The sequence below is a fragment of the Mytilus edulis genome, chromosome 12, assembly GCF_963676685.1.
Source record: "Mytilus edulis chromosome 12, xbMytEdul2.2, whole genome shotgun sequence".
Taxonomy (NCBI): domain Eukaryota; kingdom Metazoa; phylum Mollusca; class Bivalvia; order Mytilida; family Mytilidae; genus Mytilus; species Mytilus edulis.
The window spans coordinates 12,800,033-12,816,059 of NC_092355.1; the positions used below are offsets into that span (position 1 = coordinate 12,800,033).

General features: G+C 32.4%; 1 protein-coding gene and 1 long non-coding RNA gene across 2 annotated transcripts; both read left to right on the forward strand.

Annotated features, from left to right (window-relative positions):
• Positions 1-3,102: 3,102 nt before the first annotated feature.
• LOC139497175 (uncharacterized) lies at positions 3,103-5,382 on the forward strand. Its single transcript, XR_011657705.1, has 3 exons — positions 3,103-3,237; positions 4,380-4,464; positions 5,265-5,382. It is a non-coding gene; the product is annotated as an uncharacterized lncRNA (long non-coding RNA).
• Positions 5,383-9,614: 4,232 nt separating this feature from the next.
• On the forward strand, positions 9,615-15,805 carry LOC139497433 (uncharacterized). Its single transcript, XM_071285654.1, has 3 exons — positions 9,615-10,295; positions 13,204-15,153; positions 15,671-15,805. The coding sequence occupies exons 1-3, from the start codon at positions 9,615-9,617 to the stop codon at positions 15,803-15,805; spliced, it is 2,766 nt and encodes a 921-aa protein (XP_071141755.1).
• Positions 15,806-16,027: the final 222 nt, after the last annotated feature.

A 16,027-nucleotide genomic window follows, 5' to 3' on the forward strand; every position in this document is an offset into this window, starting at 1 on the left:
ATGTTGCCCCTCCTCTGAAAAAGAACGGTATTTTTTATATAAAATCTGGCAAACGATTGTCGTCCAATTAGAACACTCGTTACATTGTTCTTTGGTATATTTAGAATCCGAAATAAACCTAAATTATCTGGAAAATGAGATAATGAATTATCTGAAATTCAGATAATTAATTATCTGGAGATAAATTAGGATTATCTGAAAATCGTTCAGATAAACCTAGATTTTCTTAATATTTTAGAATAAACCGGGATTTTCTCCAGATAATGAATTTTCTGTATTTTCTGAGATAAACTAGGATTTTCTCGAATTTGAATTAAGGTGAGATAATCTTAGTTTATCTGAGATAAACCAGGTTTATCTGAGATAATCCTAGTTTATCTGAGATAATCTAAGATTAATTAATAAAAGTGGTTCAGGCGTGCCATTTATATTGGTGATTTTGAATCTGTTCAAAGTTTTGATTTTTCTACCCTATATACCACATTGCCTCACATTCTAATTAAGAAAAAATCCACACACCTAATTAAATGGGTATTTAAAAAGTCAGAATGTGAATATATATGTTTAAACTCTTTTAGGTCATTTTTAGTAGCAATAAACAAAAAAACTATGTCAATTGGACATGCTTTGATTCTATATCTGCCCTTGAATTTTTACTAGATAACATTTTTGTTCGCTTTGGAGATTTCGTTTATCGTCAGGTTATCGGAATTCCAATGGGGACTTACTGTGCACCACTTATTGCGGACCTGTTTTTGTATTGCTATGAGTTACAATTTATGATAAAAATCAGCAAAGACCCATCGAAACAACATCTGATACACAAATTTAATTATACTTTTAGATATTTGGATGATATTTTGGCTCTCAATAATGACGACTTCAGTATGTATACTAAAAAAATTTATCATGTTGAACTTACTTTAAATAAAGCTAATACTAACAATGACCACTGCCCTTTCCTCGATCTTGATATATATATATATCATTAACGGAAAGCTTAATACTAAAATTTATGATAAAAAAGATGATTCAAAGTCTAATTTCCTAATTATCCATTTTTAGATGGTGACGTTTCCTTGTCACCATCTTACGGTGTTTATATCTCAACTTGAACGATTCGCTCGTGTATGTAACAATGTTTTAGATTTTAACGAGAGAATTTATGTATTACTGAAAAATTATTACACCAGGGTTTTCGATATCACAAACTAGTCAAAACATTTACTAAATTTTAACATCGGTATAAGGACATCATTCGTAAATATAGCTCAACATGCAGACTTCTTATACGTTCAGGTATTTCACATCCAATAATTTATGGAAATATTCTTTATAAAGCACAAAAATGTCAGTATTCACCTCAGAAGCTAACAAAACCTTTAAATAGACTTATTAAGAAGGGATATAGTTACGATACTGTTGTCAGGTCATTAAAGATTGCATATTTTGGCGTTAATATTGATTCACTTATAGGGTCTTTGCATCGGAACTAAACACATTTATTATTAATAAACCAGTTGTTGGCATGACACGGGTTATGTTCTTTTCATATGTGTTATGATGGTATGATACTAAATCCCTCCCGGGGATCGAGGACTGTGCCTGATATTCATATGATGAAGAAATAATTTTTCAATCAGTTTAATTGTAGTCTGGAGCTGGCATGTCAGTTAACTGCTAGAAGTCTGATGTTATTTGTGTATTATTGTCATTTTGTTTATTTTCTTTGGTTACATCTTCTGACATCAGACTCGGACTTCTCTTGAACTGAATTTTTATGTGCGTATTTTTATGCGTGTACTTTTCTGCATTGGCTAGAGGTATAGGGGGAGGGTTGCTGCTCCATTTGTAACAACATCATGGTGACAGAGGAGGGTAGACTCAACAACTGCATAATAGATACATAATTATGTATATAATGTTTTGTTCTTTTGTTATTTTTTATGATGTTTTTATTATTATTGTAGGAACTATGACGTCACAGAAATACTTCGAGATGCAGCATCGACATACCAGCAGGTGCACGCGTAATTTTCCACGATTTATTAATGTCGCAATTCTTGGAGCGTTTATTATTCTGCTTACTGTTATTGGAACGGATAAATGTAGAGATCTTTTCTCGTCAACTACAAATATAGGTAAAGTATTTTCTTCTGTCAAATGGCCAAAATTCTCAACTTTTTCCCGTGTATGGAAATCTCTAACGAAAATATTAAATAATGAGAAGAAAAGATCTGGTGTGTGGCGATTTCAAAATAACACAGACTGACAAAAAGAGAGGACCAAATAGAGTGGGGGGAATCAAGGACTGAGTTAACTAAAACAAAACAACACAGGGCAATTTTTTTCATCCTCTACCCCCCTAAAAAGAAATGGTAGCTCCTTTAATATAGATTGCTCTTTGGCTCCGCATGTTCAGTGAAAACACATACCAGATAAAAAGATGCAACTGTGGGAGACCGGTTTTATTGACTGATTAGGCCCTAAAAAAAGGGACTAGGTAATTCAATGATGCGTAAATGTATGAACTAGCTTTAAGAATTATGAAATAAAAATGTGTTCAAATTTACTAATTCTAATTTGAAGAACCATTTTTGGGCCTTTTCGAACCTTCTCCTCTACATCTGAAATCAGACGATTTTTCACTTTTCATGTATATATAGTGCATACACTATTTCATGGATTTTCTTTTGTAATAGTTATATATTCAATATTTGTTTAAATGTTACGGTTATGGATAAAATTGACACTATAAAGATAAAGCAAGACTGGATTATCTATGAATGTAGACTTCAATAATCTGTATCCGTGTGACACTTTTGGACCTTACAACCAAATCATAATGTCGCTAAAATTTCAAACAATGATGAGACAGAGTTACTTATCCCAATATTAAGTCATTCTAAGAAATAAACAAAGATTCCACACATTGTTATTGCTTCCTTGGAGGTTTTGTAATTTTGATATGGTTCGGTATGTTATAAATCAATATTTCAAATATTGAGTCTATATGGTGTGCACGAACTTGTCAGCTTAATATAATGGAGCTTTCAGAGCTGACAACTTGTACAAAAATTATGTACAAATGATATATATTTTTAGAAAACGCACCTGAAGACACACACAAATCTAGAGACCAGGGTTTTATAGCTCGTCACTCACTGGCAACTACCACGTCACAGAAGCTAACTAATTTATCCAAACAACATGCATCAAAAGAACAAAACAAAAAAGGTAAGGTGCTGGCAACAACCACAGCACAGCAGCTTGATAACGTTTTCAAACTACAAGAATCGAAAGAACATAACAATCAGGTGCTTGCAACAACCACAACACAACAACTTAATGACGTTTCCAAACAAGAACAGGAAGAACAAAACGGAAAGATCTATAATCATAATGATTTAACTGCTTAATTACAAGGGCTGTTCACAGCTGTACCATACAAAACCAGCATTGTACATCTAGTTTATCATCTTTTATGAATATGACCTGCCGAAATAGACTATTTACCGGATTTGTTATCACATAAGCAACACGACGGGTGCCTCATGTGGAGCAGGATCTGCTTACCCTTCCGGAGCAAACGAGTTCACCCATAGTTTTTGGCGGCGGTCGTGTTGCTTATTCTTTTTTTTATGTTGTGTCATGTGTACTATAATTGTTTGTCTGTTTGTCTTTTTCAATTATAGCCATGGCGTTGTTAGGTTTTTTTTTTCGATTTATGAGGTTGACTGTCCCTCTGGTATCTTTCATCCCTCTTTTATCACAATATAATATTATTTTGGATGTAATGCGTCTTCTCATTGGCTTACAGTGTTTTGTCTATCAGATCATTAACATAATTTTATCATGTTACCGTGAGGTCATTAACGTTTTTTCATGATTAACACCGGTTTTAAATGGAAATTAGAATTAAATTATAAGGAATGACTGTGATATGTTTCCTGTTCAAAATAACATAAAAATGTAATGCACACTATATATAAATAGCAAGTTATTCTGTGTGCACCACATTGTTTGTGTTATTTCTTCATAGACAAAACAATATTACAGACTTCAGTTATTCCATAAGTTAAAGAAAAACTTTTTATATGTGAAAATTCAAATAATGTTAGCTATATCGTCTTCGTTCCTCTCCTTTTCATCCAACTGCTTTTCTCTACCATTGATGTCCTCTTTTCACACTCGTCACAACTCGGCCAATTCCGTTCCGCTCAATCTGATAGCAGAGTAGCGGGTTCACCCGAGGATTACCGACTGCTCTATTCAATATCTGTTTCAGTTTTTCACTAAATACACAGACTTTCGGCATGTTAAAGCATACACCTAAAATGTATTGAACTTAATTTGTCATACCGGATTTTTGTTTATAGGCAATGGTTTAAAAGTTGACATGAATGACCGTAAAAAACCAAATGAAACGACAAACTGGATCGAGGCTTTTAAAGAGCTAGCGAGGTTTGTAAATGTACTTTTCAATATCGCATCGGTTTTCTGTGGGATTCATTCAAGTAAATAACTTTAATATTGTTGCATAGATTTACACAGATTTATTTGGTTATCAAAAGAGACTAACAACCGATATTTTTACTTTGACTTTTATTCATTAAAATTATATACTAGTACGTATATTTAATGGCAAGCTCCAGTTTTTGTATCCAGAATTTGCCTTATAAACAACATATACTGTATTTCATATATTGTGTGTGTGCGTATGTGGGGGAGAATTTTATGCAATCCCGCTTACTATTTGAAAATTCTATATCTGATGTAAACAAAGAGCGGGTTTAATTTTTTAATCTTTTTGTTCTACCGAGAAATGTAAGAACCAGGAGATCAGACACATTGAACTTATCTGGTCTTAATAAATGTTTTAATTCAGCAATACTCAAACAAAGTATCAGAACACGAAAAAGTTGTTTTTGCTCTGTGTCAATCAATTTTTTCCCCGTTTTCGTTTTACTGACACAAGTGCATTGTTCTGCGTTGGCTGTTGCGCATGTTAATCAGAGGAAGGTTTATATGGTTTTCCAAGTGTGCCCGGGCTCCTCCCAAGCTTTTGAGGGACATATTAGTTGATTATTTGGGGAATCACTGTAGCATGAGTGACGCGGGCCTTCTCCTAGGCAGTCAGTAGTCAGTAGCCTCCCCCTCTTTATGAAAATGTCTTAACCAGCCACTGTTAATATGAGCATCGTTGATGAAATAGCGAGGTTAGACATAAATTAACAAATTAAAACGTCGGAATTGAATTTTAGAGATTTGAGAAAAGACGATTATTTTTGCCAAAATAAAGTAGAGAGAGGCCAGTTGAAGTTTGATTGCAATACAAGTCCATTTGTAGTACTGAAACCATGTCTGGTTTATTCATTTGGGTAAGTTTTAACAGATACAAGAAATCAAATTATTTTCCTCTGTCTTTTTCTCTTCATCTAAAAAACTGATCTTAACAAAGACAACAACAACAACATAAACAGAGAACCGAACAATATAAAAAAGAAGAAAAGCAACACGTGTACCCGAGTCCGCTGACTGATCACCTGTACAGAACAGAACAGTCAGAAGATACGGCAAAATATCAAATAGTATTATGTATAAAAATAACAAAGGAGATGTGGTATGAATGTCGATGAGACTATCCACCAAAAACCAAAGAACAAGACTGTAGACAATTACAAGCGATCGTATATACGACTTTCGACAATGAGCAAACTTCAATGCATCAATCAAAGATGTGTCAATTTAAGATTGGTTATACACAATATAATTAATTAATTCCGAATTATATATTGAATAATTTTTGGCATGATCGACGTTGCCTGAACTCCAATGAAGAGACCAAAATTAAAGTGCTATTTAACATTCGTTTGAGTATAACCGTTGGATCATTATAGAAGATCAGTATACTATGTACAACATCTCTAGATCTACTCGAGTATAACTGTTCGATCATTATAGAAGCAGGATATCAGTATACTATGTACAACATCTCTAGATCTACTCGAGTATAACCGTTCGATCATTATAGAAGCAGGATATCAGTATACTATGTACAACATCTCTAGATCTACTCGAGTATAACCGTTCGATCATTATAGAAGCAGGATATCAGTATACTATGTACAACATCTCTAGATCTACTCGAGTATAACCGTTCGATCATTATAGAAGCAGGATATCAGTATACTATGTACAACATCTCTAGATCTACTCGAGTATAACCGTTCGATTATTATAGAAGCAGGATATCAGTATACTATGTACAACATCTCTAGATCTACTCGAGTATAACCGTTCGATCATTATAGAAGCAGGATATCAGTATACTATGTACAACATCTCTAGATCTACTCGAGTATAACCGTTCGATCATTATAGAAGCAGGATATCAGTATACTATGTACAACATCTCTAGATCTACTCGAGTATAACCGTTCGATCATTATAGAAGCAGGATATCAGTATACTATGTACAACATCTCTAGATCTACTCGAGTATAACCGTTCGATCATTATAGAAGCAGGATATCAGTATACTATGTACAACATCTCTAGATCTACTTGAGTATAACCGTTCGATCATTATAGAAGCAGGATATCAGTATACTATGTACAACATCTCTAGATCTACTCGAGTATAACCGTTCGATCATTATAGAAGCAGGATATCAGTATACTATGTACAATATCTCTAGATCTACTCGAGTATAACCGTTCGATCATTATAGAAGCAGGATATCAGTATACTATGTACAACATCTCTAGATCTACTCGAGTATAACCGTTCGATCATTATAGAAGCAGGATATCAGTATACTATGTACAACATCTCTAGATCTACTCGAGTATAACCGTTCGATCATTATAGAAGCAGGATATCAGTATACTATGTACAACATCTCTAGATCTACTCGAGTATAACCGTTCGATCATTATAGAAGCAGGATATCAGTATACTATGTACAACATCTCTAGATCTACTCGAGTTACTTTATAATGGTTAAAGGTTTATAATTCAAATCATATACATGTACACTTTATTATATATTATTTTATTCAAAGCAAACGTTTTACATAATACAGATTCATGGGGTTTGATAAATCATGTCACGAATCTTAATGTCGATATCATCATGAATGGTTGAAACAAATCAATAGACAACTTTCGAGTTCGATGCATTTCCGTCAAAAACTCTGGTTTTAGTGAACGTCATTTGTGCGTTTAGGGGCGTCGTCACTTCCATTCCAATGTTGAGCGAGTGGTTGGAAAACTATAATTCTATATTGTACGAATTATACGACAAATTGAATTCTCAAAATTGACAATCAGCATTGATGTCATTAGGGAATTGTCATTAAGTACCTACAGAACAACCATTATTTCTAGTTTATCCTGCACAATGACGATCACCAAGACGTTTGATGAACGTAAATAGTGCAGGGATACAGGCGACCCCCTCTATCTGGTAAATGACGTCATAAAGGCGCGTATAATTGACGAGTTTTTTTCCGGTGACGGATGAACTCGAAAGTGGTCTATTGCCATTGATTGTTTAAGGCCGTGTTCACATTGACCTAAACTCGGTGTTGTGTAAGTGTAACTTACACGTAAACTAAACAAAATTACGTTCCCATTGATAAAACTCAATGTTTACATGTAGTGTAAATCATGTTTTGTCTACATGCAGTCGATACTCGATGTAGGCCTTGTGTAGATTAAGTGTATACAAAACTAGGCATTTAAAACATTAATTTCCCCGTGTATATTAAGGAAGAAACGATGTTTGAATAAAATTGATATTTATAACAATTATTAATAAAGTTCTTTGTAGAAATACATGTATTTGAATAATATAAGAAACAAGTCTAAATGTCCGAAATAAGAAATACATAAATTGGTTCGACTTTTTACACGTTCACATCTTTTCAAATCAACTTGACTTACACAGAAATATTTGCCATTGGTCTTTACTCAAAGAACGATTCACTCATAAATGCATTACTTAAAAAGTGTGAGGTAATGCATTTAATTCACTCACTGTGAGGGCCAAGCAAAGGTGAAGTGCATATCACAAGCCAAGAGCCTGTTACTAGTACTCAGCGGTTGTCGTTTGTTGTAGTATATCATATTTGTTTTTCATTCTTTCATTCTTTGTACATAAATCCGGCCGTTAAATTGCTAGTTTGAATTGTTATGTATATATACGGAGCCTTTTATAGCTGACGCGGTATATTGGCTTTGCTCATTGTTGAAACTTGTACAGCGACCTATAGTTGTAAACTTTTATGTCAGTATGAGAGAATGTGGATGAAACATGCATAATACAGGGGAGATACATTTGGGACTCAAAATAAAAGAATAGAGAAAAGTAGCATAAACAATTGAGTACAGGTTTAAAGAATAAAGGATGTAGAATAAAGAATAATCGGCTAAATTTATAAAGAATAGAGAAAAATAGCTACATGAACATAATAAATAATACATATTTAAAGATCACCCCCAAGCAGACCCTCGTTCATGTATATGCCCTCTGTGCTGTATATGACGTTGTTGTTCTAAGCCCTTTCTCAGAAGTACAGTTACTGATATTAGAGTATAAGGCAGCATATCATTAAGTAAAAAAATGCATGCGCAATTTGTAATCTGTGGTTTGAATTTTCGTCAGATGTGCCTAAGTTTTAACATTGGATTTACTGAAATAATGGCTGTATCATGCGTGAAATATTTGCCACTAGACGTAAAGTAGAAAAAAAAATCAAATCAAAATCAAACCGCTCTATTTGATGCAAAAGAAACCGGAACAGATTTTTTTCAGCCATCAGTGCACATGATAAATAAGTGATGCACGAAAAAAGGAGAAGTAAGCTTAAGGTATACGCCAATGCGACAGCAACCGAACTACACAAATAATCGAAAGACATCTAGAGGGAGACGTGTCGACTTCAACAAAAGACAAATATTCTAACATTATGTCTCATAAGTTCTATCAATTATTTTTTAGTCCAGAACTCGGACATCGTAGAGTCTTTACATTTGTACCATATTGGACTTTCATATATATATATGGTGGTGTTTAACGACCTTGACTGGCTATACAGCCCTCGCACTTTCATATGTTACGATATGTATCAAATTGAAACATGAACGCGGACCTCGATGAGAACACCTGGATTGAAAGTTTGCAAACTTTCAGACCAATGAAATTCATTTTAATATGTAACGCGAACTTTAACGAAAGCACCTAGATGAAATATTAGTTTTTACAAGGATTTGTGTAGTCTTAACTATACCGTACAAGGGCTGTTTAACCAGTCAAGGTCGTTAAAAGCCTCCATTTGTTGAAACAACGCGTATTTCTATATAAAATATAATATATATAGAACTTTTAAATTCATTGGTAGTGAGTCCAATGGTGTCACACACGTCGCACTTTGTCTATGTTTGAGCACAATTTTTGTTTATATTGTTTATATTGTTTATGCTGTATTTGATATTCGTACTTTTTATATTTACATTTACTTAGGATTCTACTTTTACAGGAGTCTAGTACATTTAATTTAGTTTAATTTATTAAGTAGATATTTTGAAAGTCACCATTGCTTTTGCAATGGATGACAGTCAACATTTTACAGGGAGTGGATATGAGGTAGATCCCCTTGAAGAGTACGTGCATAATTTACAAGATACTCATGTTGATACCCCACATAAGAATTTTGATTCTATTAGTGTTAGGTCAGGTACTGACAGTGAAGTCAGTACGTCTGAATACGAAGCAGCCTATGATTGGCAAACCCAGCGCCATAAGAAAAGGAAGATTAATATCTCTCCTGGTTTAAAAACTTATAGTGAAAGTTTACAAAGCACTATCAAGAAAGCTCCTACTAGAAGGAGACTAGAAGTGAAAAAAACTGTTAGCAAAGCGAAGAAGTTTTTCGCTGTTGTTACATGTGTTGATACAGAAATAAAACTGGGTCTTAAAAACCCTATTTTAATACAAAAACTGTTTAACAAAACAGTTGGTATAATTAAAACTTTAAATAAAACTAAAACAGGCAATTTATTTGTAGAGTGTTTTGATGTAAATCAATTTAATGAGTTAAAAAAGCTCAACAAATTAGGTGAGTGGGAAATCAGAGTTAATATTCCCAAAATTATGTCCACTTCTGTGGGGTGTATTTATAGAACCCCATCAGATATAAGTATTGATCAGGTTAAAGAAGCCCTAGAGGCATATAATGTTATCAAGGTAGAAGAAATGTTCTTCTACGATAAAGTAAAGAAACAGAAGGTACGTTCTGCCACTTTAAAATTATATTTTAATACTCCGGAACTACCGGAAAGAGTCAATCTGGGCTTTACATCATATAAGGTCAAATTTTTCTATACAATGTTTTAAATGCCAAGGCTACGGTCACATGCAGAACGAATGTTCTAATAAAGAAATATGTGTCCGTTGTGGTGGTGCACATACAACACCAAATTGTGATAAACCCCCCAAATGTATTAATTGTAATGGGGAACACCCCGCCTCAAATAAAGACTGTCCCAAGAGGATTGAAAATATCAAAATCATAACAAAGGTCGCTAAAGAGAAGTGCAGTTATAAGGAAGCACGGACAGAAGTAAAGCATGAAATTAAAAAACAAGATATAGTTCACCGTCCTAAAACAAAATCTCCCCTTCCCAAAGAACACAAAGAGATAGAAGATCTATTAGTATTTATAGCCTTATTACTTAAGAAACTACCTGCTATTAAGGAAGAAAATGCCCAATTTATTTATATTACAGATTTAGTTAAAAAGGTTTTTGGGTTTGAAATACAACCACAAAATCTTACAAAACGATTTACTGAACTTATATAAGCAAATATTTGTTTTACAGGGTAAATTGTACAGAATATCTCTTTTAATAATGTATATATTATATTTGTATTTAAACCTAATATCAGTCATGGCAGCACATTTTACAGTACTGCACTGGAATTGCCAGGGTCTTAAAGCCCATGCACCAGAATTTTTATGGCACTTAGGGTCTGTTAAACATAGGCCTGTATTATTTGTTTACAAGAAACTTTTTGTTTAAATGAGTCAGATTTTATAGATATACAAGGATATATGTTGGCTGCCTTCTCCACGAGAGGCACAAAAAGAGGGGGGACGGCTATTTATTGTAAAAATGGTATTAACTTTACTAAGGTATCGTTAACCAGTAAATTAGAGATTTCAGCTATTAACATTATTTATAATAGAGGTCGGTCATTTACAAACGTATCAACCGTATCGTATACGTTGACGTATCCGCATCTGCAGATATATCAAAAACTTTTTTGTTCCGATCAATGCATTTGAATGGGAGCATATAGTTGGAACCCCCCCTTTTTTTGAAATGGCTGGATCCGCCACTGTCTTCGAAACAATCAAAAATACACTTTCAATATTTGTGAAAGTGGTGGTTTGTAAAACAAAAATAAGGGGTTCTATCAACTACTTTTAAATGCCCTTAAAATTGAGTCAATGTAGGGCAGGTCCACGAATATCGTACAAAATCCTTTAATAATCTAGTTAAAAAATATTTCAAGATCTTATATGAATAAACACACAAAAAAATCAAATGTACTACTTATATACATGTACGATTTTATCATAAAAGGTAATAGAAAGTACTGAGTATCACTCTATTTGTCAATTAACAATTTGGTTCTACATGAGCACAAGTTCATACACATACAAACGATTTTACGGTCCGTATTCACTCCTATCATGCCTGTAAACTGTTCCAACTATCCGGAATATCTTTAAAAGTAGGGTTACATATTCCACAAAAACTCGATATTTCCTTATTGTTTTGTAAATTTCTGCATTAGAAATTAATCAGTCGCCCATTTGCATTATTGAAAGTACATAAAATTAAAGATCGGGATCATATACTGTTTTTTGGTATATCTGCAGATGCGGATACGTCAACGTATATGATACGGTTGATACGTCTTTAAATGACCGACCTCTATTAAGAAACGTTTATTGATTGTCAATATATACGACCCACAATCTGATACAGTTCAGACAGACTATGATATTTTAATAAACCAATTTGATACCGAATTTATTTTATGTGGAAATTTTAATGCTCACCACAATTTATGGGGTAGTGAAAGAATAGACACGAAAGGTAGAGAATTAGCAAATTCAATTTTATATAATAATATTTGTTTATTAAATGAAGGATCAGGCACGCGCCTGAATCCTACTAACCTTAAAACTTCATGTATTGATTTAGCCTTTTGTAGTTTGAATTTAGCTCACAGGATTCAGTGGTCAGTTGACCAAAACACTACTTTTAATAGTGATCACTTTTCTATATCACTTAAAATAGATATCAAAGTTAACAATAGTGAAGAAAATAATAACTTTAAATGGAATTTTAAGAAAGCTGATTGGAAGAATTTTTCCAAAGCTTGTGATGAGAGAATTTCAGATAATTATATTTCTGATAATATTGAAAATTCTAATACTATGTTAACTACTGAGCTTATTGATATTGCAACTCAGTTTATTCCTATTAAAAAATTTAGAAAGCAAACGAAACCTTGTGTGCCATGGTGGTCTGACCAATGCACCAAAGCGATAAAGGACAGAAATAAGGCTAGAAACAAAGCTAGACATACAGGAAAGGGGCATGACTTTATTATTTATAAGGAAAAAAACAAAATTAGTCAAAAAGTTTTACAGGATACACAAGATATATATTGGAAAAATTATTGTAACACATTAAATGACAATTCCAATATTTCAGATTTATGGTATAATATTAAAAAAATGCTTGGTAAAATAAGCAGCAAAAAAGAGATACCAGCTCTTAGAGCATGTGGTCACTTTTTAACTAGTACTATTGATAAAGCAAACTATTTTGCTAAAAAATTTGTAGAAGTTAGCAGTTCTAACAACTATGATAATGATTTTAAAAAGCATAAATCTACTGTTGAAGAGCAGGAAATCAACACGTTTCTTAAATATTATAAAGAAAATCAAGATTGTTTTAACGAAAAATTCACTTTACAGGAATTTAAAGATGCCATTTCAGATACAAACGATAGTTCACCTGGTAAAGATAAAACCAGTTACAGCATGTTCAGACATCTGAGCGACAAAACTTTAAACATTTTTTTGCTATTTTTAAATAAAATATGGTTTTTACAGGAGATTCCTAAAGACTGGAAACATTCTGTGGTCATCCCTTGTTTAAAACAAGGAAAAGATTCCAGTGATCCGTTGTCTTATAGGCCTATAGCTTTGACCTCTAATTTTAATAAAATTTTGGAAAAGATGGTAAATAACCGATTAAGATGGTTTTTAGAAAAAAATAATTTATATAATCCAAACCAAAGTGGATTTCGCAAAAATAAAAATATTTTACAGCAATGTATTAGACTTGATAATGAAATACATAAAACTTTTGCTAAGAAATATATTACTGTTGGCGTTTTCATAGATTTTCAAAAGGCTTTTGATATGCTATGGAAACACGGATTATTAAAGAAAATGGTTAATTTTGGTATTAAAGGAAATTTGCTAGCTTATGTCAATAATTATTTAACATCAAGAACACTACAAGTTAAAATAAATAATACTTTTTCAGAAACTTATTTTGTTGAAAATGGTACCCCACAAGGGAGTTGTATAAGTCCCACTTTATTTAATATCATGGTTAATGATTTATCAACATGTTTACAAGACTGTGAGATTTCACAATTTGCAGATGACGGTGCTATATGGAAATCAGGTTCATGTATTAAGTTCTTACAGAAGAAAATCCAACTAGACTTGGATAATATTTGTAAATGGTGCTCTACATGGGGCTTTAAAATTTCTCCAAGTAAAACTGTTGCTATGATATTTACAAGAAGAAACAATATAAATATATCTTTAAAACTTGGTAATCACACATTAGAAATAGTTAAAGAAATTAAATTTTTAGGATTAATTTTTGACAGAAATTTAACTTGGCAAAAACATATCCAAAGTTTACAAACAAAGTGTCTAAAAGTTATTAACTGTATGAGAGTTCTTACAGGAACAAGATGGGGCGCAACCAGCAATACCCTTAGAACTATTTATATTTCCTTGATTAGATCAAAACTTGATTATGGATGTGATAATTCAGCTTCTTTTAGTACTAAAAAATGTCTAGATAAAATTCAAAATCAGGCATTACGTATATGTACTGGTTCAATGAGATCAGCTTCCTTGAAAGCTTTGCAAGTTGAAATGGGAGATCCACCTTTAGAAATAAGAAGACAAAGTCTAATAGCAAAAGCTTTTTTAAATATGACTAGTTTTGACAACTCACACCCGGCTAAAGCCGCGGTAAATGACACTTTCATTTTTGATTATTACTCCAAAAACGTTAAACGAAAACCCTTTCCAATAACAGCAAGAGATTTTCTAGCTCAAAACAAATTTTCTACTGAATATATTTATAGATATTCAGAATGTCCATGTCCACCATGGCATATCGAAAAATCATTAGTTAAAACACAACTTCAGGATAAAATAAGTAAAAAGGATCTGCCACATTTAATTAAAAGTGAGGCCGAAATATTAATCGACTCAGAATATTCAAAACATTTGCAAATATTTACAGATGGATCTAAAGACCCACATGGTAATACAAGTTGTGCATATGTTGTTCCAGAACTTAAAATAAAAAAAGGTTTTAAACTACCAAACTATATTTCTATATTTATGTCAGAATTAATGGCAATATTTGTAAGTCTTTTATGGCTAGAAGATTTTAAACCTATTAAAACCGTAATTTTTGTAGATTCTTTGTCAGCTCTTCAAGCCATCAGAGCTCCTATTTTTAAAGTAAAGAATCAAATTTTATACGATATTCATTTAATTTTGACTTCACTTAAAAAAGGTGGATCAGAAATTATATTTGAATGGATACCAAGTCATGTCGGAGTAATGGGCAACGAAAGTGCAGATTTACAAGCCAAAAACGCACTTAATTTAGACAACTGCATAGATTTTATACCTCTCTTTAAAGAAGACATTAAAACTGTCTGTAAAAATTTTCTGAAAAATTCATGGCAAAAAGATTGGGAAACAAACAAAGATAGGTCATTATTTAAAATTATAGATAAAGTAAATTTTCAAATTAATATTCCAAATTTAACAAGAGAGAAAGAAATATTACTCTTCAAATTAAGAACAGGATATATTGGACTAAATAAGCACCTGAATAAAATTGGAGTAGTTACCTCAAATCTATGTATAAACTGCAACCAGATCGAAAGTGTAGAGCATAATATGTTAAATTGTAAATTATTCAATTTACAAAGGAAAATTTTATTTGAAAAACTAAAAAAGCTAAATGTTACTGATTTTTCACTTAAAAATTTACTAAAAGGTTATAATTTTGCTCCCATTTGTGAATATGTGCTGAGTACGAAAAGACTACATTATGTCAACAATACGTAGCAATTTTTTTTTTTTTTTTAGATTTTATTAGTTTTTATCTGAACTAAATTCAAATGCTGTATTTTGTTTTACCTTTTACATATAATTCATATAAAAATAGGGGTCTACCTATATTAGGGAGAATTCATTTTCTGCCCCAGGAAAAAAAAATGTTAAATTTGTTAATGAATACTTTTAATAGTTAAGACATATCATGCTATATTCACCTACATCAAAACACCAGGATAGCTACCTTCACTATATAGAAAGAAATACACAAAAGAAACTCTTTGCTGAAGATAAGGAACAGTACTCACCAAGAGAGCGATATCTTTAATTTTTCAACTCGACCTCGATTAAGAAATCACTACTTACATAGCTACAGAATTAATTTTCAATACATTCATTTTCATATTTAAGCTGCTAAATTTATTACACTTTTTTTTAATATTCAAGTATTAATTCATGTTAAGTCATCGACACAACATATAGACAAGTAGATTAGCGGTGCCAACCAGTGGTCACCCCCTGACATGGTAGTCGTGATATACAGGGTATG

Excerpts from the sequence above, each read along its gene's own strand:
- LOC139497433 (XM_071285654.1), top strand. The coding sequence starts at position 9,615 with ATGGATGACAGTCAACATTTTACAGGGAGTGGATATGAGGTAGATCCC. Across the intron at positions 10,296-13,203 it reads ATAAAGTAAAGAAACAGAAG|GAGATTCCTAAAGACTGGAA; the intron begins GTACGTTCTGCC and ends TGGTTTTTACAG. Across the intron at positions 15,154-15,670 it reads TATTTAAAATTATAGATAAA|TTAAGACATATCATGCTATA; the intron begins GTAAATTTTCAA and ends TACTTTTAATAG.